Here is an 18,976-nt window from a genome sequence, read left to right on the forward strand (position 1 = left end):
ACTGTTTTAGGTTGTGGACAGTTGTCTTTTATTCTGATAACAAGTTCAAACAGTGCCAGGTAATGAGTGGAGGACAGAGGAGCCTCTTAAAGAAGAAGTTACAGGTCCGTGAGAGCCAGAATTCTTGCATGTTTTTAGATGACCAAATACTTTTTTCCTCCATAATTTGCAAAATAAATCTTGCCAAATCAGACCAGGTGATTTTATGGATTTGTTTTCTCATTTTGACTCTCATAGTTGTGGTCTACCTATGATGTCAATCACAGACCACTCTCATCTTTTTAAGTGTGAGAACTTGCACAATTGGTGGCTGACTAAATACTTTTTTCCCCACTGTATATACAAGTATTGACAGCTGCATCAATCTGTGCATAGAGAAGATTGTACATTTATCTGTATGGCAAAAGAAAAAGAATCCGGCACTCTCAAAGGGCAAGGAATATTTCTGTTTCAGAATTGCAACCTAACAATTGAAATCAGTGATGGTTCCGTCAACAAGACCTCCTTCAGACAGATTACAGACAGTATACTGTACAGAATTGCGCTATGCGGTATAGGGATATACTGCCAAGGAGATTTGAGCTGGCATCTTTGAAAGTTACGGATTTTTTTTCTTTTGAAGATACATGGTGTGGTATCCTATCTGGGCACCGTGTCTTTATACAGAGTGACATGTATCCTAGCTATGTATTAACCTGTATGGACACAGAAATAAGGACCCTCACTTTTTCTCCTAGAAGTCTCATAAGAATTTACCATGCTGGAGCTCATTATCTCTCCCTCTGTTATGCCTTTCCCTTAACAATTACTTGACAGGTTCACTTTATAATTGAGTTATTCCTTTGTAGAAGGAATTGGCTGCAAAGGTTTGGGGTCGTGATACATTTTAAACCTATGGTTGGGACCCAAATAATTTGTCTTATCTTCAGGGTAGAGAATTGGGAGGCAAAGAAAGGAACCATAACATTTTCCACAATTTAATTGTTATGGATGATGCTCTTGGAAAAGTAAGGTTTTATTAGAAATTGTTCTTTTTGTCCTATGTTTCATTGTTACATGCTAAAAAATTTACACTTTAAATGCTTAGGTTCCTACAGAAAACAATGCCTGCGCCTGTTCACATGCTCACGTGTTTAAGTAAAAATATTCTATCATTTTAGCAACGAAAACAGTACAGAGGGTGAAAGTAATAAGTACAACTTTATTGAGGTTACTGAAAGAGATATAAAAAAGTATGCACTTTCCCCGATGAAGCTGCTGCTTGTAGCATCATGTGTTGGGTCCGGCAGACACAATTGACTCTATTCTGCGGTAAATATGTTCTTTTAATCTGTGAAATTTATTGGTTTACTCTGTGCTATTCTTCTCTGTTGCTCTGGCATTTGTTCCATTAGCAGGATGCATTTTTCACAGGGCATAGTTCCTATAGTGCACTTACTGTAATATCTGCTTTATAATGTCACTGCTTGACTAGTACTATACTTGTATTTATATATATATATATTTAGTGACACCATCTAATTGCATTTTTGGCAGCCTTACACATGGCCATGTTGCTCTGTGCGTGTTTTTCCTTATACGTGGTTCACATTCTTTCATAAAGTGCATTTAATGCCTGTTCTGTCATGTCACTGTAGGATTGGTATTCGACTAACAATTTGTTTGTGTCATTTGTAGTGACTTGATAGTTTGGCATTATTCAGTCATCATCTCTTATTCAAGTTCGCACAAAAATATTTGTATTAACCGAATTTCTTATTGTCTTATTCCGTGACTTTTTCTTGTTTGATTTCCTTAAACCACTTCGGGGTATTTGCCTCATTGTGTCTGTCTATGCTGATCTTAACAGTCATATATTTGGTTGTTTGTTTTTGAATGTTTTTAATGTATTCTTGGCACTTATGTTTTCTAATAAAGCCTTGCTATATTAATTATCTTGGTGTGTCTGCACTGTATTTGGCGCTTTCTTTCTCTTTACACGTATAAAAATGTCACTTACAAATTAAAACTGTTTGAGACTATATTTAGGCTAAAATACTTTTGATTTTCAAATACTTGTAAATAATATATGCATGTACAAATCTCATTTATAATTCACAGTATGAACACCATAACGGACAACCGGATCACATAAAGTTTATTCTTGTGTGGTCTGGAGCTTTGCTTGTCTCTCCTCGTTTTGTTTCTTTATTCTGCCAAAGGGATAACAGAAATAAACACATGTATTTAAGGCATAGATATTATATTACTTATGGACAAATAATATCAAATAATTACTGTAGGCCAAGTGATCTAACCTGTAAGAAGAAATAAATTTCCATCGCTCTTCCACCAGAGCCATTACTTGAAGGCCTTGGGCACCAATGCATAACACATACCAGTGTCCTCACCTACAGTTCCACACTGGTGCTTTCTTGTGACATAGAGCTACACCCCTATTTTCCACACTCTCCAGCATGGTAGAATATAGGCAGGGCCGGACTGGCCATCGGGCAGTCCTGGCAAATGCCAGAAGGGCTGATGCCAGTAGTGGGCCGCTGCGCGCCGACTCACCCCCCCACCAGCGCCGCCGTCGCATTCAACTGCAGTTGAATGCACTGATGGAGGAGAGAGTGTTTGCTGATGCTCTCTCTCCCATCATTCCCCGCTCTGCCTCTGACACTGCGGGTGCGTGCGCACTCACTGTGTCCCAGGCAGTGCAGTGGCAGCCGCCGAGACCGGAGCAGGGAGCAACGTGGGCACGAGGAAAGGTGAGGAGTGTGGTTTTTTTTTTACTGGACTGTGGGGCCATTTTCGGGGGGTGGGGGGGGAGGAGAGATGCGGGCTGTGCTGTATACTACTGTGTGGGCTGTGCTATATACTACTGTGTGGGCTGTGCTATACACTACTGTGTGGGCTGTGCTATATACTACTGTGTGGGCTGTGCTATATACTACTGTGTGGGCTGTGCTATATACTACTCTGTGGGCTGTGCTGTATACTACTATGAGGTCTTTGCTATATACTACTGTGTGGGCAGTGCTGTATCCTACTGTGTGGGAAGTGCTGTATACTACTGTATGGGCTGTGCTGTATACTACTGTGTGGGCTGTGCTGTATACTACTGTGTGGGCTGTGCTGTATACTGCTACGTGGGCTGTGCTGTATACTGCTACGTGGGCTGTGCTGTATACTACTAAATGGGCTGTGCTGTATACTACTATGTGGGCTGTGCTGTATACTGCTACGTGGGCTGTGCTGTATACTGCAATGTGGGCTGCGCTGTATACTGCTATGTGGGCTGTGCTGTATACTGCTATGTGGGCTGTGCTGTATACTACTGTGTGGGCTGTGCTGTATACTACTGTGTGGGCTGTGCTGTATACTACTGTGTGGGCTGTGCTGTATACTGCTACGTGGGCTGTGCTGTATACTGCTACGTGGGCTGTGCTGTATACTACTAAATGGGCTGTGCTGTATACTACTATGTGGGCTGTGCTGTATACTGCTACGTGGGCTGTGCTGTATACTGCAACGTGGGCTGCGCTGTATACTGCTATGTGGGCTGTGCTGTATACTGCTATGTGGGCTGTGCTGTATACTACTACGTGGGCTGCGCTGTATACTGCTACGTGGGCTGTGCTGTATACTGCTATGTGGGCTGTGCTGTATACTACTACGTGGGCTGTGCTGTATACTGCTACGTGGGCTGTGCTCTATACTGCTATGTGGGCTGTGATCTGTACTGCTATATACTATGCAGGCTTTGCTATATACTATGCCGGTTGTGCTATATACTATGCGGGCTTTGCTATATACTATGCGGGTTGTGCTATATACTATGCAGGCTTTGCTATATACTATGGGGGGTATATTATATTCTATGGGGGAGGCCGTGTTATATACTATGTGGCTGTGTTATATACTATTGTGGGGGTATATTATATTCTATGGGGGAGGCTGTGTTATATTCTATGGGGGGTATATTATATTCTGTGGGGGAGGCTGTGTTATATACTATGGGGGTGCTGCATTATATTCTATGGGGGCTACATTATATATTATGGGGAGGTGGGCTGTATTATAATCTATAATGCTCTGTATTAGATTTTATGAGGGATGATTGCATCATTGCATCATACTCTTTGATGGAGCTGCATTATATTCTGCTGGCAAGTGGGCTGTATTATATTCTATTCGGGGCTACATTATATTCTATGGGGGGCTGTATTATATTTATATTCTTTGAGGGGTGATTGCATCATACTCTATGAGGGTGCTGCATTAAACTATGAGGGGGGCTGCATTATATTCTATGTGGTGGCTGCATTATACTCTGTGGTGGCTGCATTATATTCTGTAGGGTGGTGGCTGCATTATACTATATGTGGGCTGCATTATACTGTATTGAGGACTATGGGGAATACGTTATACTATATGAAGAACTATGGGGTGCATTATACTATGGGAAGTGAATTGTACTACATGGATGACTATGGCGATGCATTATACTCTATGGAGCACTATGAGGAGTGTATTATGCTATATGGAGGACAGAGCAGTGTATTTTAATATATGGAGGACTATAGGGAGTATATTATATTATTTGGAGGACTGTGGTTCACAATATAATATATGGAGGACTATGGGTTGTATTTTACTAAACAAGTAAAATGCTGCATAGTCAGATTGTTTTTGCTGGAGCAAAAATCAATGTTCTCAGCAGCACATCGCCGGTGTAAACTGTAGATGTGCTGCTGATAACATAATACTGTGTGGTGATCTATTAGTGATCGTTCTGTCCTATCATTATTCCTCAGCTGGTGGAAAGGGGCCGGGAAACAAGCGTTGAACAACTTGATGTGATGTGCAATATGTTAGCATTTGGGGCCCCATTTTAAACTTTGCCTAGGTCCCCACTTTGCCTAAAACCGACCCTGCCTACAATTGTACAAAGATATTATACAGTCACCATGTGACAAGTGGGCCTGTGTGACTTCAAATGCCAGGGCTGAATTTTAGTCCCAGTCCGACCCTGAATATAGGTTAGTATTGTAGCTTACAGTATTGGGAACCACAGTTTAGAATTAGTTAAAAAAACATGTGTGCTTGTTCTTCCTGTGTTTCAGTGATTTATTAATTGGAGTTAGTGTGCGTCTAAAATACCAAAATGTAAATGTATATTATGCTGTGAAGTCATGTTCACTGATATTCAAGCAAATATTTCTACAAATTTTAAATTGTAGTTTACTGTTAAATCATGCTGTGTGTTATGTAGATAAAACCACCTTCACAATACAGGTGTATGTAAAGAGTAACCATACTTTCAATTGACCTTTCAAAATAAGCTGTAGTGTGTGTACAAGAGAAACAAGACTATTTCTGGCCCTTATGTGTCTTGTATCCTGCATTTTCACCAGTTTTCCCCTCTGCAAGCTCTAGCTCTACATTGTCAATTGACTCTGAGCTGGTGGGAGGAGACTAGCTGCTGTGAGCTCTACCATACACAGCACAGTATATGTGAACAGTGAAGGTTTCATGGACTTCATTTACCAGCACACAGACAAAAGCAACAGAGGTGTGGAGTCAATGATAGAGCAATAGTAATCAGTGTAGATGGTGAATCCAGCTCTGAGTAAAGGTAAAAGATTTGTTAAAAAGCTCAGCACAATGTATGAGGGACTGTGTCACATGACACCATAGGGAGCTTGAGGTCTGGATTTGAGATGTTTTTTTTTTCCAGAGTGAATAACATGTTCAGGAGTTAGGGAAAGAAGTGGCTGATAAGTGGGAAAGTTGATTTCTCTGATAAGAAACATTACAAGGTTTCTTATAATCACATGTACTATTTATTTATGCAAAGTTTGTTGAAAATTACAGTTCTATTTTAACTATTACAAGATGTTGCCCAGAAAACAATGGTTCACCTTGCCAGACACATGTGTCACTGGTTAATACCAGTGGAATATTTGCAGTGAACGCTTAATACAGATAGTAGAATCAATTTGTAGGATTCTAGTCCATTGGCTAGGTCAGTAATATGTGACCACTGGATGAGAGGCCTGCAAACTAACTAGTGATGAGCGAGTGTACTCGTTGATCGAGATTTCAAGAGCATGCTCTGGTGGTCTCCGAGTATTTGTTAGTGTTCGGAGATTTAGTTTTCATCACCTCAGCTGAATGATTTATGGCTGCTAGCTAGGCTGAATACATGTGAGGAATGCCTGTTTGTTAGGAAATTCCCACATGTATTCAGCCTGTCTAACAGCTGTAAATCCTGCAGCTGCGGCAAGAAAAACTAAATCTCCGAGCAGTCACAAATACTCGGAGATCACACGAGTGTGCTCGGGAAAACCCGAGCAACGAGTATACTCGCTCATCACTATTCTTAATCTCCCAGCATTCCCGGCTCGTCTTTTGATTAGCCAAGTTGACATGATGTCATCATGGCAGTGTTATATGCACACAATGTAGTGTAAGGAGATGAAGGAATATGTTCCCTTTGTGCTTTTCCTCCTTAACAGGTCTCGATAATGTCTGTTCTATGATGATGTACTGTATATGTGTTGTTATATAATGGTATTGCTACATGGGTACATGTACTACCGCCTACTTATGATAGTACTGCTACACTAATACATGTATTACCATTCCCTGTAAAATGTATATACATAGTAACATAGTTATTAAGGTTGAAGGAAGACTATAAGTCCATCTAGTTCAACCCATAGCCTAACCTAACATGCCCTAACATGTTGATCCAGAGGAAGGCAAAAAAAACCCATGTGGCAAAGAGAAGGCTCCACATTGGGGAAAAAAATTCCCTCCCGACTCCACATACGGCAATCAGACTAGTTCCCTGGATCAACACCCTATCAAGGAATCTAGTATATATAACCTGTAACCTCCCAAGAAGTATATATTATCTATTTGGGGTTTCTATGGGAACTGGTGACATATAACGATGGGGTATTTGTATGGATGAGAATGTGCCATCTCCCCAGACATAGCACCAGATATAAATGGCTTTTGTCTTACCTTTGAAAAGAATGTGGTGAGACTGTCCCTCTTTTTTCACACCACTCAGAAACCATTTGAAAGGTATTATTGCACTCTACTCAGCATCTTATATGGAGAATGTATATTATTTGTTTTTTTTGGTTTGCTGAAAGATATTTGATGTGAAATCATATAGTTCTCTTCAATTGCCAATGGAATTTCTTGTCATAAGATCCTCAACAGTTTGAGGTTTGTGGTATTGTGGTTTAATTGGCATTCCGTTTTGAATGTGATATATTGTGAGTCCTATATGTATTTTTTTAATACTATTCTATGGTATACTATTTTAAATGAATATATTAAAAGTTAATTTTTAACTAATTAATCACACCCTGCTTTTTGTACAATAGAGAAAATGCTGAAGGATCGTCAGGGACGGTCCGACCCGGGCCCGCGCTTTGTGATCATGAGAGAAGAGCAGGGAAAGAAAAGAAATGTTATTTCGTGAAACCCGTTATCATGAATGTGAAGTCTTTGGCTGTGCTGTATAATGGAATCAGTAAAGATATTATTGTTGAAGTTTACTTGGAATGTGCCTCAGTTTCTCCTGACTCATCTGGAGAGGATCTCCCACAAATGGAAAGGGAGCCCGAAGGAGCTGGACCTGAAGGTACAGGTATGCTAATAAATGGAGAATGTGTTTCTGTGAGGAGAGGCCATAGTAGCACCAGCTCGGCTTATTACTTGAGTCCTGAGAATATATTCTCCCATCTCTAATGCTCTACCATTACTTGTTGTATGTGTTGTAGCTTTATGTTAACATCTGTAAAACTGCCAGGAGAGGTTTATGCTAAAACGCAGATTAAAAACCATCTACTTACTGCATTAGACGAGGTAGCATGTTTTTAAACCACTTTGCTTCGGCATCAATGCATACAAGTTGATCAGCCTTTGTTGTTACTCTAGAAGAGAATTATATAGCATTAATTGCATAATTGCAGTGCAATGCTTGGACTTGGTGGAGGCTCTCCTAACCCGAGCGTGACAGCTGCATAGAAATACATGTGTTGTGGTCGGGACGAGTTATAGGGCCATCTGACTCTTCCCTTAATAGCACTATTTAAAATAGAGAAGCAATTTAATTAATATATATATACGGTATATATATATATATATATATATATATATATATCTCCTAAATCCTCCCTTATAGGGACATTAGAGCTTCCTGTATGAACTTTAGATTTACAACCAAAGATGAATCCAAGGCCCCTCACATATGTATACTTTCCACTGGGACCCACAAGCATCAAGTTATGTCTCTGCTTCACCCCATCACAACCTTGGATGTATAGATACGTCCAAGGATATGTCCCTAACTTTGATGCGGGCTTTGGTGCTGAGCCCGCATCTTTCCCTGCACGTGACATTTGATCAGCTGTGATATGCCCCTAACAGCCATGGTGGTTGTGAGCCAGTTAACCCCTTCATGACCCAGCCTATTTTGACCTTAAAGACCCTGCCGTTTTTTGCAATTCTGACCAGTGTCCCTTTATGAGGTAATAACTCAGGAACGCTTCAACGGATCCTAGCGGTTCTGAGATTGTTTTTTCGTGACATATTGGGCTTCATGTTAGTGGTAAATTTAGGTCAATAAATTCTGCGTTTATTTGTGATAAAAACGGAAATTTGGCGAAAATTTTGAAAATTTCGCAATTTTCACATTTTGAATTTTTATTCTGTTAAACCAGAGAGATATGTGACACAAAATAGTTAATAAATAACATTTCCCACATGTTTACTTTACATCAGCACAATTTTGGAAACAAAATTTTTTTTTGTTAGGAAGTTATAAGGGTTAAAATTTGACCAGCGATTTGTCATTTTTACAACGAAATTTACAAAACCATTATTTTTAGGGACCACCTCACATTTGAAGTCAGTTTGAGGGGTCTATATGGCTGAAAATACCCAAAAGTGACACCATTCTAAAAACTGCACCCCTCAAGGTACTCAAAACCACATTCAAGAAGTTTATTAACCCTTCAGGTGCTTCACAGCAGCAGAAGCAACATGGAAGGAAAAAATGAACATTTAACTTTTTAGTCACAAAAATTATTATTAACAATTTTTTTATTTTCCCAATGGTAAAAGGAGAAACTGAACCACGAAAGATGTTGTCCAATTTGTCCTGAGTACGCTGATACCTCATATGTGGGGGTAAACCACTGTTTGGGCGCACGGCAGGGCTTGGAAGGGAAGGAGCGCCATTTGACTTTTTGAATCAAAAATTGGCTCCACTCTTTAGCGGACACCATGTCACGTTTGGAGAGCCCCCGTGTGCCTAAAAATTGGAGCTCCCCCACAAGTGACCCCATTTTGGAAACTAGACGCCCCAAGGAACTTATCTAGATGCATAGTGAGCACTTTGAACCCCCAGGTGCTTCACAAATTGATCCGTAAAAATGAAAAAGTACTTTTTTTTCACAAAAAAATTCTTTTAGCCTCAATTTTTTCATTTTCACATGGGCAACAGGATAAAATGGATCCTAAAATGTGTTGGGCAATTTCTCCTGAGTACGCCGATACCTCATATGTGGGGGTAAACCACTGTTTGGGCACATGGTAAGGCTCGGAAGGGAAGGAGCGCCATTTGACTTTTTGAATGAAAAATTATTTCCATCGTTAGCGGACACCATGTCGCGTTTGGAGAGCTCCTGTGTGCCTAAACATTGGCGCTCCCCCACAAGTGACCCCATTTTGGAAACTAGACCCCCCAAGGAACTTATTTAGATGCCTAGTGAGCACTTTAAACCCTCAGGTGCTTCACAAATTGATCTGTAAAAATGAAAAAGTTCTTTTTTTTCACAAAAAAATTCTTTTCGCCTCAATTTTTTCATTTTCACATGGGCAGTAGGATAAAATGGATCATAAAATTTGTTGGGCAATTTCTCCCGAGTACGCCGATACCTCATATGTGGGGGTAAACCACTGTTTGGGCACACGGCAGGGCTCGGAAGGGAAGGTGCGCCATTTGACTTTTTGAATGGAAAATTAGCTCCAATTGTTAGCGGACACCATGTCGCGTTTGGAGAGCCCCTGTGTGCCTATGCATTGGAGCTCCCCCACAAGTGACCCCATTTTGGAAACTAGACCCCCCAAGGAACTTATCTAGATGCATATTGAGCACTTTAAACCCCCAGGTGCTTCACAGAAGTTTATAACGCAGAGCCATGAAAATAAAAAATAATTTTTCTTTCCTTAAAAATGATTTTTTAGCCTGGAATTTCCTATTTTGCCAAGGATAATAGGAGAAATTGGACCCCAAATATTGTTGTCCAGTTTGTCCTGAGTACGCTGATACCCCATATGTGGGGGTAAACCACTGTTTGGGCGCACGGCAGGGCTCGGAAGGGAAGGCACGCCATTTGGCTTTTTAAATGGAAAATTAGCTCCAATCATTAGCGGACACCATGTCACGTTTGGAGAGCCCCTGTGTGCCTAAACATTGGAGATCCCCCAGAAATGACCCCATTTTGGAAACTAGACCCCCAAAGGAACTAATCTAGATGTGTGGTGAGGACTTTGAACCCCCAAGTGCTTCACAGAAGTTTATAACGCAGAGCCATGAAAATAAAAAAAAAAAATTATTTTCTCAAAAATGATCTCCTGCAATTTTTTATTTTACAAAGGGTAACAGGAGAAATTTGACCCCAAAAGTTGTTGTCCAGTTTCTCCTGAGTACGCTGATACCCCATATGTGGGGGTAAACTACTGTATGGGCACACGCCGGGGCTCAGAAGGGAAGTAGTGACTTTTGAAATGCAGACTTTGATGGAATGCTCTGCGGGCGTCACATTGCGTTTGCAGAGCCCCTGGTGTGCCTAAACAGTAGAAACCCCCCACAAGTGACCCCATTTTAGAAACTAGACCCCCCAAGGAACTTATCTAGATATGTGGTGAGCACTTTGAACCCCCAAGTGCTTCACAGATGTTTACAACGCAGAGCCGTGAAAATAAAAAATCATTTTTCTTTCCTCAAAAATGATGTTTTAGCAAGCATTTCTTTATTTTCACAAGGGTAACAGGAGAAACTGGACCCCAGTAATTGTTGCGCAGTTTATCCTGAGTATGCTGGTACCCCATATGTGGGGGTAAACCACTGTTTGGGCACACGTCGGGGCTCGGAATTGAGGGAGCACCATTTGACTTTTTGAATACGAGATTGGCTGGAATCAATGGTGGCGCCATGTTGCGTTTGGAGACCCCCTGATGTGCCTAAACAGTGGAAACCCCTCAATTCTAACTCCAACACTAACCCCCCACACCCCTAACCCTAATCCCAACTGTAGCCATAACCCTAATCACAACCCTAACCCCAACACACCCCTAACCACAACCCTAACCCCAACACACCCCTAACCCTAATCCCAACTGTAGCCATAACCCTAATCCCAACTGTAGCCATAACCCTAATTCCAACCCTAACCCTAAGGCCATGTGCCCACGTTGCGGATTCGTGTGAGATTTTTCAGCATCATTTTTGAAAAATCCGCGGGTAAAAGGCACTGCGTTTTACCTGTGGATTTTCCGCGGATTTCCAGTGTTTTTTGTGCGGATTTCACCTGCGGATTCCTATTGAGGAACAGGTGTAAAACGCTGCGGAATCCGCACAAAGAATTGACATGCTGCGGAAAATACAACGCAGCGTTTCCGCGCGGTATTTTCCGCACCATGGGCACAGCGGATTTGGTTTTTCATATGTTTACATGGTACTGTAAACCTGATGGAACACTGCTGCGAATCCGCAGCGGCCAATCCGCACCGTGTGCACATAGCCTAATTCTAAAGGTATGTGCACACGCTGCAGAAAACGCTGCGGATCCGCAGCAGTTTCCCATGAGTTTACAGTTCAATGTAAACCTACGGGAAACAAAAATCGCTGTACACATGCTGCGGAAAAACTGCACGGAAACGCAGCGGTTTACATTCCGCAGCATGTCACTTCTTTGTGCGGATTCCGCAGCGGTTTTACAACTGCTCCAATAGAAAATCGCAATTGTAAAAGTGAAATGCGCAGAAAAAAACGCGGTAAATCCGCCATAAATCCGCAGCGGTTTAGCACTGCGGATTTATCAAATCCGCAGTGGAAAAATCCGCAGAGGACCAGAATACGTGTGCACATACCGAAACCCTAACCCTACCCCTAACCCTACCCCTACCCCTAACCCTACCCCTAACCCTATTCTAACATTAGTGGAAAAAAAAAATATTTCTTTATTTTTTTATTGTCCCTACCTATGGGGGTGACAAAGGGGGGGGTCATTTATTATTGTTTTTATTTTGATCACTGATATATAATCTATCTCAGTGATCAAAATGCACTTTGGAACGAATCTGCCGGCCGGCAGATTCGGCGGGCGCACTGCGCATGCGCCCGCCATTTTGGAAGATGGCGGCGCCCAGGGAGAAGACGGACGGAGCCCCGCAGGATCGGTAAGTATGATGGGGTGGGGGGGGGGAGCACGGGGGGGGGGGGAATCGGAGCATGGGGGGCGGAATCGGAGCGCGGGAGGCGTGGAACGGAGCACGGGGGGCGTGGAACGGAGCCCGGGGGGGCTGGAACGGAGCACGGGGGGTGGAACGGAGCACGGGGGGTGGAACGGAGCACGGGGGGGTGTGGATCGGAGTGCAGGGGGGGTGATTGGAGTACGGGACGGGGGGGTGATTGGAGCACGGGGGGAGCAGACAAGAGCACGGGGGGGAGCGGAGCACTGGACGGAGGGGAGCCGGAGCAGTGTACCGGCCAGATCGGGGGGCTGGGGGGGCGATCGGTGGGGTGGGGTGGGGGCACATTAGTATTTCCAGCCATGGCCGATGATATTTCAGCATCAGCCATGGCTGGATTGTAATATTTCACCCGTTATAATAGGTGAAATATTACAAATCGCTCTGATTGGCAGTTTCACTTTCAACAGCCAATCAAAGCGATCGTAGCCACGAGGGGGTGAAGCCACCCCCCCTGGGCTAAACTACCACTCCCCCTGTCCCTGCAGATCGGTTGAAATGGGAGTTAACCCTTTCACCCGATCTGCAGGGACGCGATCTTTCCATGACGCCACATAGGCGTCATGGGTCGGATTGGCACCGACTTTCATGACGCCTACGTGGCGTCATGGGTCGGGAAGGGGTTAAATACCACTGTCAATCAGACAGAGGAATGTAATACGCGCCGTCTGGAGGCGCGCCACAACACAAGTCCCCTGCCACGTGATTGCGGTAGTCTGCAGAAGACCCTTCTGACTGTCCTTGTGAATCTACTATGAACGCTGTGATTTCTGTGTAGCAGAAATCGTTATTTTTGCTACACATAGACGGGCTGAAGCACTGCTATGTGTTGCAGAGGTAATTGGATGATCACAGCTATTGAAGCCAGTAAAAATTAAAAAAATAAAAGTTTTAAAAAATATAACAGAAAAACACACAAAAGTTCAAATTATCCCTCTTTTGACCAAATAAAAATAAAACAATTTAAAAAAATAAGAAATACCCATATTTGGTATCGCTGAGTTAAAAAATGTCTGACTTATAAAAATATAAAGTAATTAGATCGGTAAACGGCATAAGAAGAAAATAAATTGAAACCCCAGAATTATTTTTTTTTGGTCCACAGCGACATTACAATAAAATGCGATAACAGGTGATCAAAACATCGATTCTACCCCAAAATGGTATCAATAAAAACGTCAGCCTGGGGCTCAAAAATAAGCCCTGACCCAGCCCCCCATATCATGGAAAATGGAGACGCTGTGGGTGTCAGAAATTCTTACAAATTTCAACCACATAAATAAAAAAGAACCTATACATGTTTGTTATCTGTGGTATCTGCAAACTCGAACTGATCTGGAGAATCATATTGCCAGGTCAGTTTTAGTATTTAGTAAACATGGCAAATAAAAAGACACAAAAAATTGTGAAATTGCACTTTTTTTTTGCAATTTCACCGAAGTTGGATTTTTTTTCTCATTTTTCAGTATGCTAAATAGTAAAACTAATGGTGCCACTCAAAAGTACAACTCGTCTCGCAAAAATAAAAGCCCTCATATGGCTATATTGATGGAAAAATAAAAAAGGTATGGCTCTGGGAAGAAGGGGAGCAAAAAATGAAAGGGCAAAAATGAAAATCGCAGGGTGGGAAGGGGTTAAAGCTAAATATATATAATTGATGGACTGAGTCATAATATGACCATGTACATAGAGCCTGAGACTCGATCCCCATATTGCAGTCAGCATGTGGCTAAAACCAGTCCTATGTGGTGTAGATTGGGTTTTCAAATAAAGTGCTAAGTGGCTGTGCTATTTTTCCGGCAAAATCACAATCTTACCCACAAAACTGCGTGGACATTACCATGATAGTTAAAGGGAATCTGTTAGCAGGTTTTGCTATGGAAATGTAGAAACATAGAGCCTGGTTCCAGAGATGTATCACTTATTGCACTGCTTTGTGTAGTTGTTATAGAATCCATGTTTTGTCTGATGTTGATGTAGCAGAGCTTAGACATCTGAGCTGTATACAACCCTGACTCGCAGCTTCCTGTGTACACTGATATTTGTCAGCAAGCTGCCAGTCAGTGGTGGGGGCAGAGTTACACTGATTAGCCCGACTAGTCTGCACAAGAAACCTAGTCCTCTAGTGATAATCTACTGCTGATAAAACCCTGATTGTATAGAAACTGCAGCCCACAGCCTAATAAGTAACACATCCCTGGAATCAGGATCTGCTCCTACATTTTGCCGCTCTCAGATTACATAACAACAACATGCTGACAGATTCCTTTTAAAATTCTTTGTTTCACAGATAGAGCTGTGGTATAACCAACGTGTGTGGCCAACTTACCCTGTTTAAACAGACTACACACCAGATAGGGTTGCCGTTTTGGACCATGTGGCTGTTGCAGCATGGGGAATATCCTTATTCTATTTTATATACCAAATTACTATATACTGCCACACTGCATCTTCTGACAAGATATTTCTAATGTAATTTCTAATATTATCAATAATATATTTCTATATATTTAATATATAAAGTCATAGCTTCTACACTTACATAATTTCGATATTTGGACAATAAACACGTGAAGGTATAATTTTAATGTTTTTAATCGATTGCTTTGGTATAGCATCCATTGTCACTTTAAGACACCGACATCTCCCACCTGGCAGTCTGTTATCTAACTGCGAACCTGAAATCACACAAGTGATGTGAAATCTGAATTAAAAAACTGACAAATGACACATACACTGATAAAGGGTGAATATTTACACATAGACACTAGGTACATGACCTATAACAGTCTGAAAAATCTTTCATACAGTATTTTATTTTATCTAAGACATAATTGGACAATTGATGATGATGCTTCATTTTTAAACTTGTATGTATCGATCAAGGATATTGATTGCTTTGGACAACTGTGTAACTTTTTGGGTAAAATTAGCCCCACTCCGTTATCTTGACACCTTTCAAAATTGTCAAAAGAGATGTCAAAAAACACAATAAATTTGGCATTCACCAATTTTACTTTTTGTGCAGGCAGCAAAGGTGAATGTGGTTTATGGCAGCAAATTTAAAGGAAATCTTGTAGATTATCACAGTCTCCAGGTGATGCCTTACCCCCCTCTTCCCGCTATACCAGGGAATACAAGAGACGTGTTTTTAAAGCCTTAAGGTACCGTCACACTAGACGATATCGCTAGCGACCCGTGACGTTGCAGCGTCCTCGCTAGCGATATCGTCCAGTGTGACAGGCAGCAGCAATCAGGCCCCTGCTGTGCTGTCGCTGGTCGGGGAAGAAAGTCCAGAACTTTGTTTCGTCGCTGGACTCCCCGCAGACATCGCTGAATCGGCGTGTGTGACACCGATCCAGCGATGTCTTCACCGGTAACCAGGGTAAACATCGGGTTACTAAGCGCAGGGCCGCGCTTAGTAACCCGATGTTTACCCTGGTTACCATCGTTAAAGTAAAAAAAAGTAAAAAAGTAAAGTAAAAAAGACAAACACTACATACTTACCTACCGCTGTCTGTCCTCGGCGCTGTGCTTCTCTGCTCTGGCTGTGAGCACAGCGGCCGGAAAGCAGAGCGGTGACGTCACCGCTGTGCTTTCCGGCTGCCCGGCGCTCACAGCCAGAGCAGAGAAGCAGAGCGCCGGGGACAGACAGCGGTAGGTAAGTATGTAGCGTTTGTTTTTTTACTTTTAGGATGGTAACCAGGGTAAACATCGGGTTACTAAGCGCGGCCCTGCGCTTAGTAACCCGATGTTTACCCTGGTTACCGGGGACCTCGGGATCGTTGGTCGCTGGAGAGCTGTCTGTGTGACAGCTCTCCAGCGACCAAACAGCGACGCTGCAGCGATCCGGATCGTTGTCGGTATCGCTGCAGCGTCGCTTAGTGTGATGGTACCTTTACGTGTGTGTGAATAGTCTTTCTATGCTGTGTTATCTTGGCTTGAGAAAGTACAATACATCTGACACTGACGACATGACTTTGCTCATTCTGTACCAACCTATGCAGCAAAGCTGATAAGTACTATCACCAATCTCAAGAATGAAAGGCCCAGAGTCCCCTTTGTCAGTGGAGAGGTGATTTGCATGCTTAACTACTGCTCCATTTACTTATATGTGACTGATGGAACAATTGTCTGTGTAAAGGTACCTTCACACTAAGCGACGCTGCAGCGATACAGACAACGATCCGGATCGCTGCAGCGTCGCTGTTTGGTCGCTGGAGAGCTGTCACACAGACAGCTCTCCAGCGACCAACGATGCCGGTAACCAGGGTAAACATCGGGTTACTAAGCGCAGGGCCGTGCTTAGTAACCCAATGTTTACCCTGGTTACCATCCTAAAAGTAAAAAAAACAAACGCTACATACTTACCTACCGCTGTCTGTCCCCGGCGCTCTGCTTCTCTGTACTGGCTGTGAGCACAGCGGCCGGAAAGCAGAGCGGTGACGTCACCGCTCTGCTTTCCGGCCGCTGTGCTCACAGTGAGTGCAGGAAAGCACAGCGCCGAGGGACAGACAGTGGAAGGTAAGTATGTAGCGTTTGTTTTTTTACTTTTAGGATGGTAACCAGGGTAAACATCGGGTTACTAAGCGCGGCCCTGCGCTTAGTAACCCGATGTTTACCCTGGTTACCAGCGAAGACATCGCTGAATCGGTGTCACACACGCCGATTCAGCGATGTCAGCGGGTGATCCAGCGACCAAAGAAAGTTCTGGCCTTCTAGCCCCGACCAACGACATCACAGCAGGATTCTGATCGCTGCTGGGTGTCAAACTGAACGATATCGCTAGCGAGGACGCTGCAACGTCACGGATCGCTAGCGATATCGTTTAGTGTGAAGGTACCTTAAGGCTATTGCTCATCTGCACTAAAAACGGACAAGTGCATTCCGATAAAAAAAATCGGATGGCACACTGATTAATGTTATCTAATGATTCAATGCTCATCTATGATTTTTTTTGCTCAGCTCAGATCACACTGCAATTAATGCAATAAGAAACACATTTGTTTCTGACAAAATGGTTTCTGAAATGTGAAATGATTTATTATTGACTTTCTGTAAAACTATGGAAAATAAAGTAATCTACTCACCAACTACATGACGAATCCAGAACTGCAGTCCCAGCAGGCAAACTATAGCCAACAACTTAGCTGTCATTTTCAAATCTGCAGTAACTACAGCAACGTTCGTCAGCTCTTCTGCTCTGTGACCATTCTCCACAGGAGTCCCTAGTTTTATTTCCCAAAAGGAGGAAGTATGCATGCAAACTTTCCAAAAATGCTAATCCAGCATCCCAATTCAATAAAAAGGAAATCAAAATTACAACATAGCACTGAAAAAAGGATCACACTTTCTGGTTAAAACAAGATTTTAACTTGGAAGAATGGGGAGACAGTACTTGCCCAAACTATTGAGTGTTATTCATTCTCCCAACTTTCAAAGAAGAGAAAGAGGAACAAATTATGCAGCATGCATAGCTCACCACGGCAACATTTTGTGTACATCCATAACCACACACCGTCAAGTAAGAGGCGCACCTAAGTTTTCATTGACACCAAGGACAAAAAAACAGTTTGGTGACCAGATGAAGTGGCCATGTCACAGTCCTAGTGTGGTCGCGACCTAATTTTTTTAATTTCAAAAAATTAATTGACTGTTAACTAGTCAAAGGAAAAATATATCTTAAAAAATGTTAAAATTTGAGAGTCCTCGGTGGTTGATACCTTTTAATGGCTAACTGAAAAGATGGCAAGGAATAGCAAGCTTTTGAGATTACTCAGGTCTCTGAGCCTGATGATGAGACCTGAATAGTCTGGAAAGCTTGCTAGTAGAGATGAGCGAACCCAAACTGCAACTTCTCCTGGAAGTCCACTTTAGTGTTGAGAGTGAGACCCTCTAGTTCTTACCATCACATTTTCACAGCACCAAAGTTGGGATCACCATTGACTTCTATGGAGTTCAGTTTCAAGTTCAGGTAGCGTTCTGGTACCTGAATCGAACTTTGGACAAACGTTTGGTAAAACCCGAATATCCAACTTTACGCTCATCCCTGCTTGCTACTTCTTAATATCTTTTCAGGTAGCCATCAAAGCTATCAACCTCTGAAGACTCTCAAATTTTAATATTTTTCACCAACAAATTTACACGGCAATTAAACTCGCTTTAATGGGTAACCTAGATGTTCTGCAAAATGTAGTGTTTAATAATTAATTTAAAAAAAAAACGCAGAGGATGCTGGTCCATGTGACTTTTGGTCACCCATTTTGATGTTACCATCTGTGTTACTGCACCAAAATAACTTGCCCACCTTCACCCAACACTGTCATTTTATCCAATCAGTTGAACACTAGCAGCTGCCCATATCAGTGGATAGCTGCAGTTTTAAAAAGGTGAACTGTAGCACCTCATGCAGTCACTAGAAAAGGTAAAG

General features: G+C 42.4%; 1 protein-coding gene across 1 annotated transcript; it reads right to left on the reverse strand.

Annotated features, from left to right (window-relative positions):
* Positions 1-1,181: 1,181 nt before the first annotated feature.
* Positions 1,182-17,913, reverse strand: LOC138658196 (C-X-C motif chemokine 10-like). Its single transcript, XM_069745710.1, has 4 exons — positions 17,637-17,913; positions 15,089-15,224; positions 7,860-7,940; positions 1,182-2,192 (listed from the first exon to the last, which is right to left on the reverse strand). Exons 1-4 carry the CDS (start codon positions 17,806-17,808, stop codon positions 2,138-2,140), a joined length of 444 nt encoding a protein of 147 aa, XP_069601811.1. The 5' UTR covers positions 17,809-17,913; the 3' UTR covers positions 1,182-2,137.
* Positions 17,914-18,976: the final 1,063 nt, after the last annotated feature.

The sequence above is a fragment of the Ranitomeya imitator genome, chromosome 1, assembly GCF_032444005.1.
Source record: "Ranitomeya imitator isolate aRanImi1 chromosome 1, aRanImi1.pri, whole genome shotgun sequence".
NCBI classification, from domain to species: Eukaryota; Metazoa; Chordata; class Amphibia; order Anura; family Dendrobatidae; genus Ranitomeya; species Ranitomeya imitator.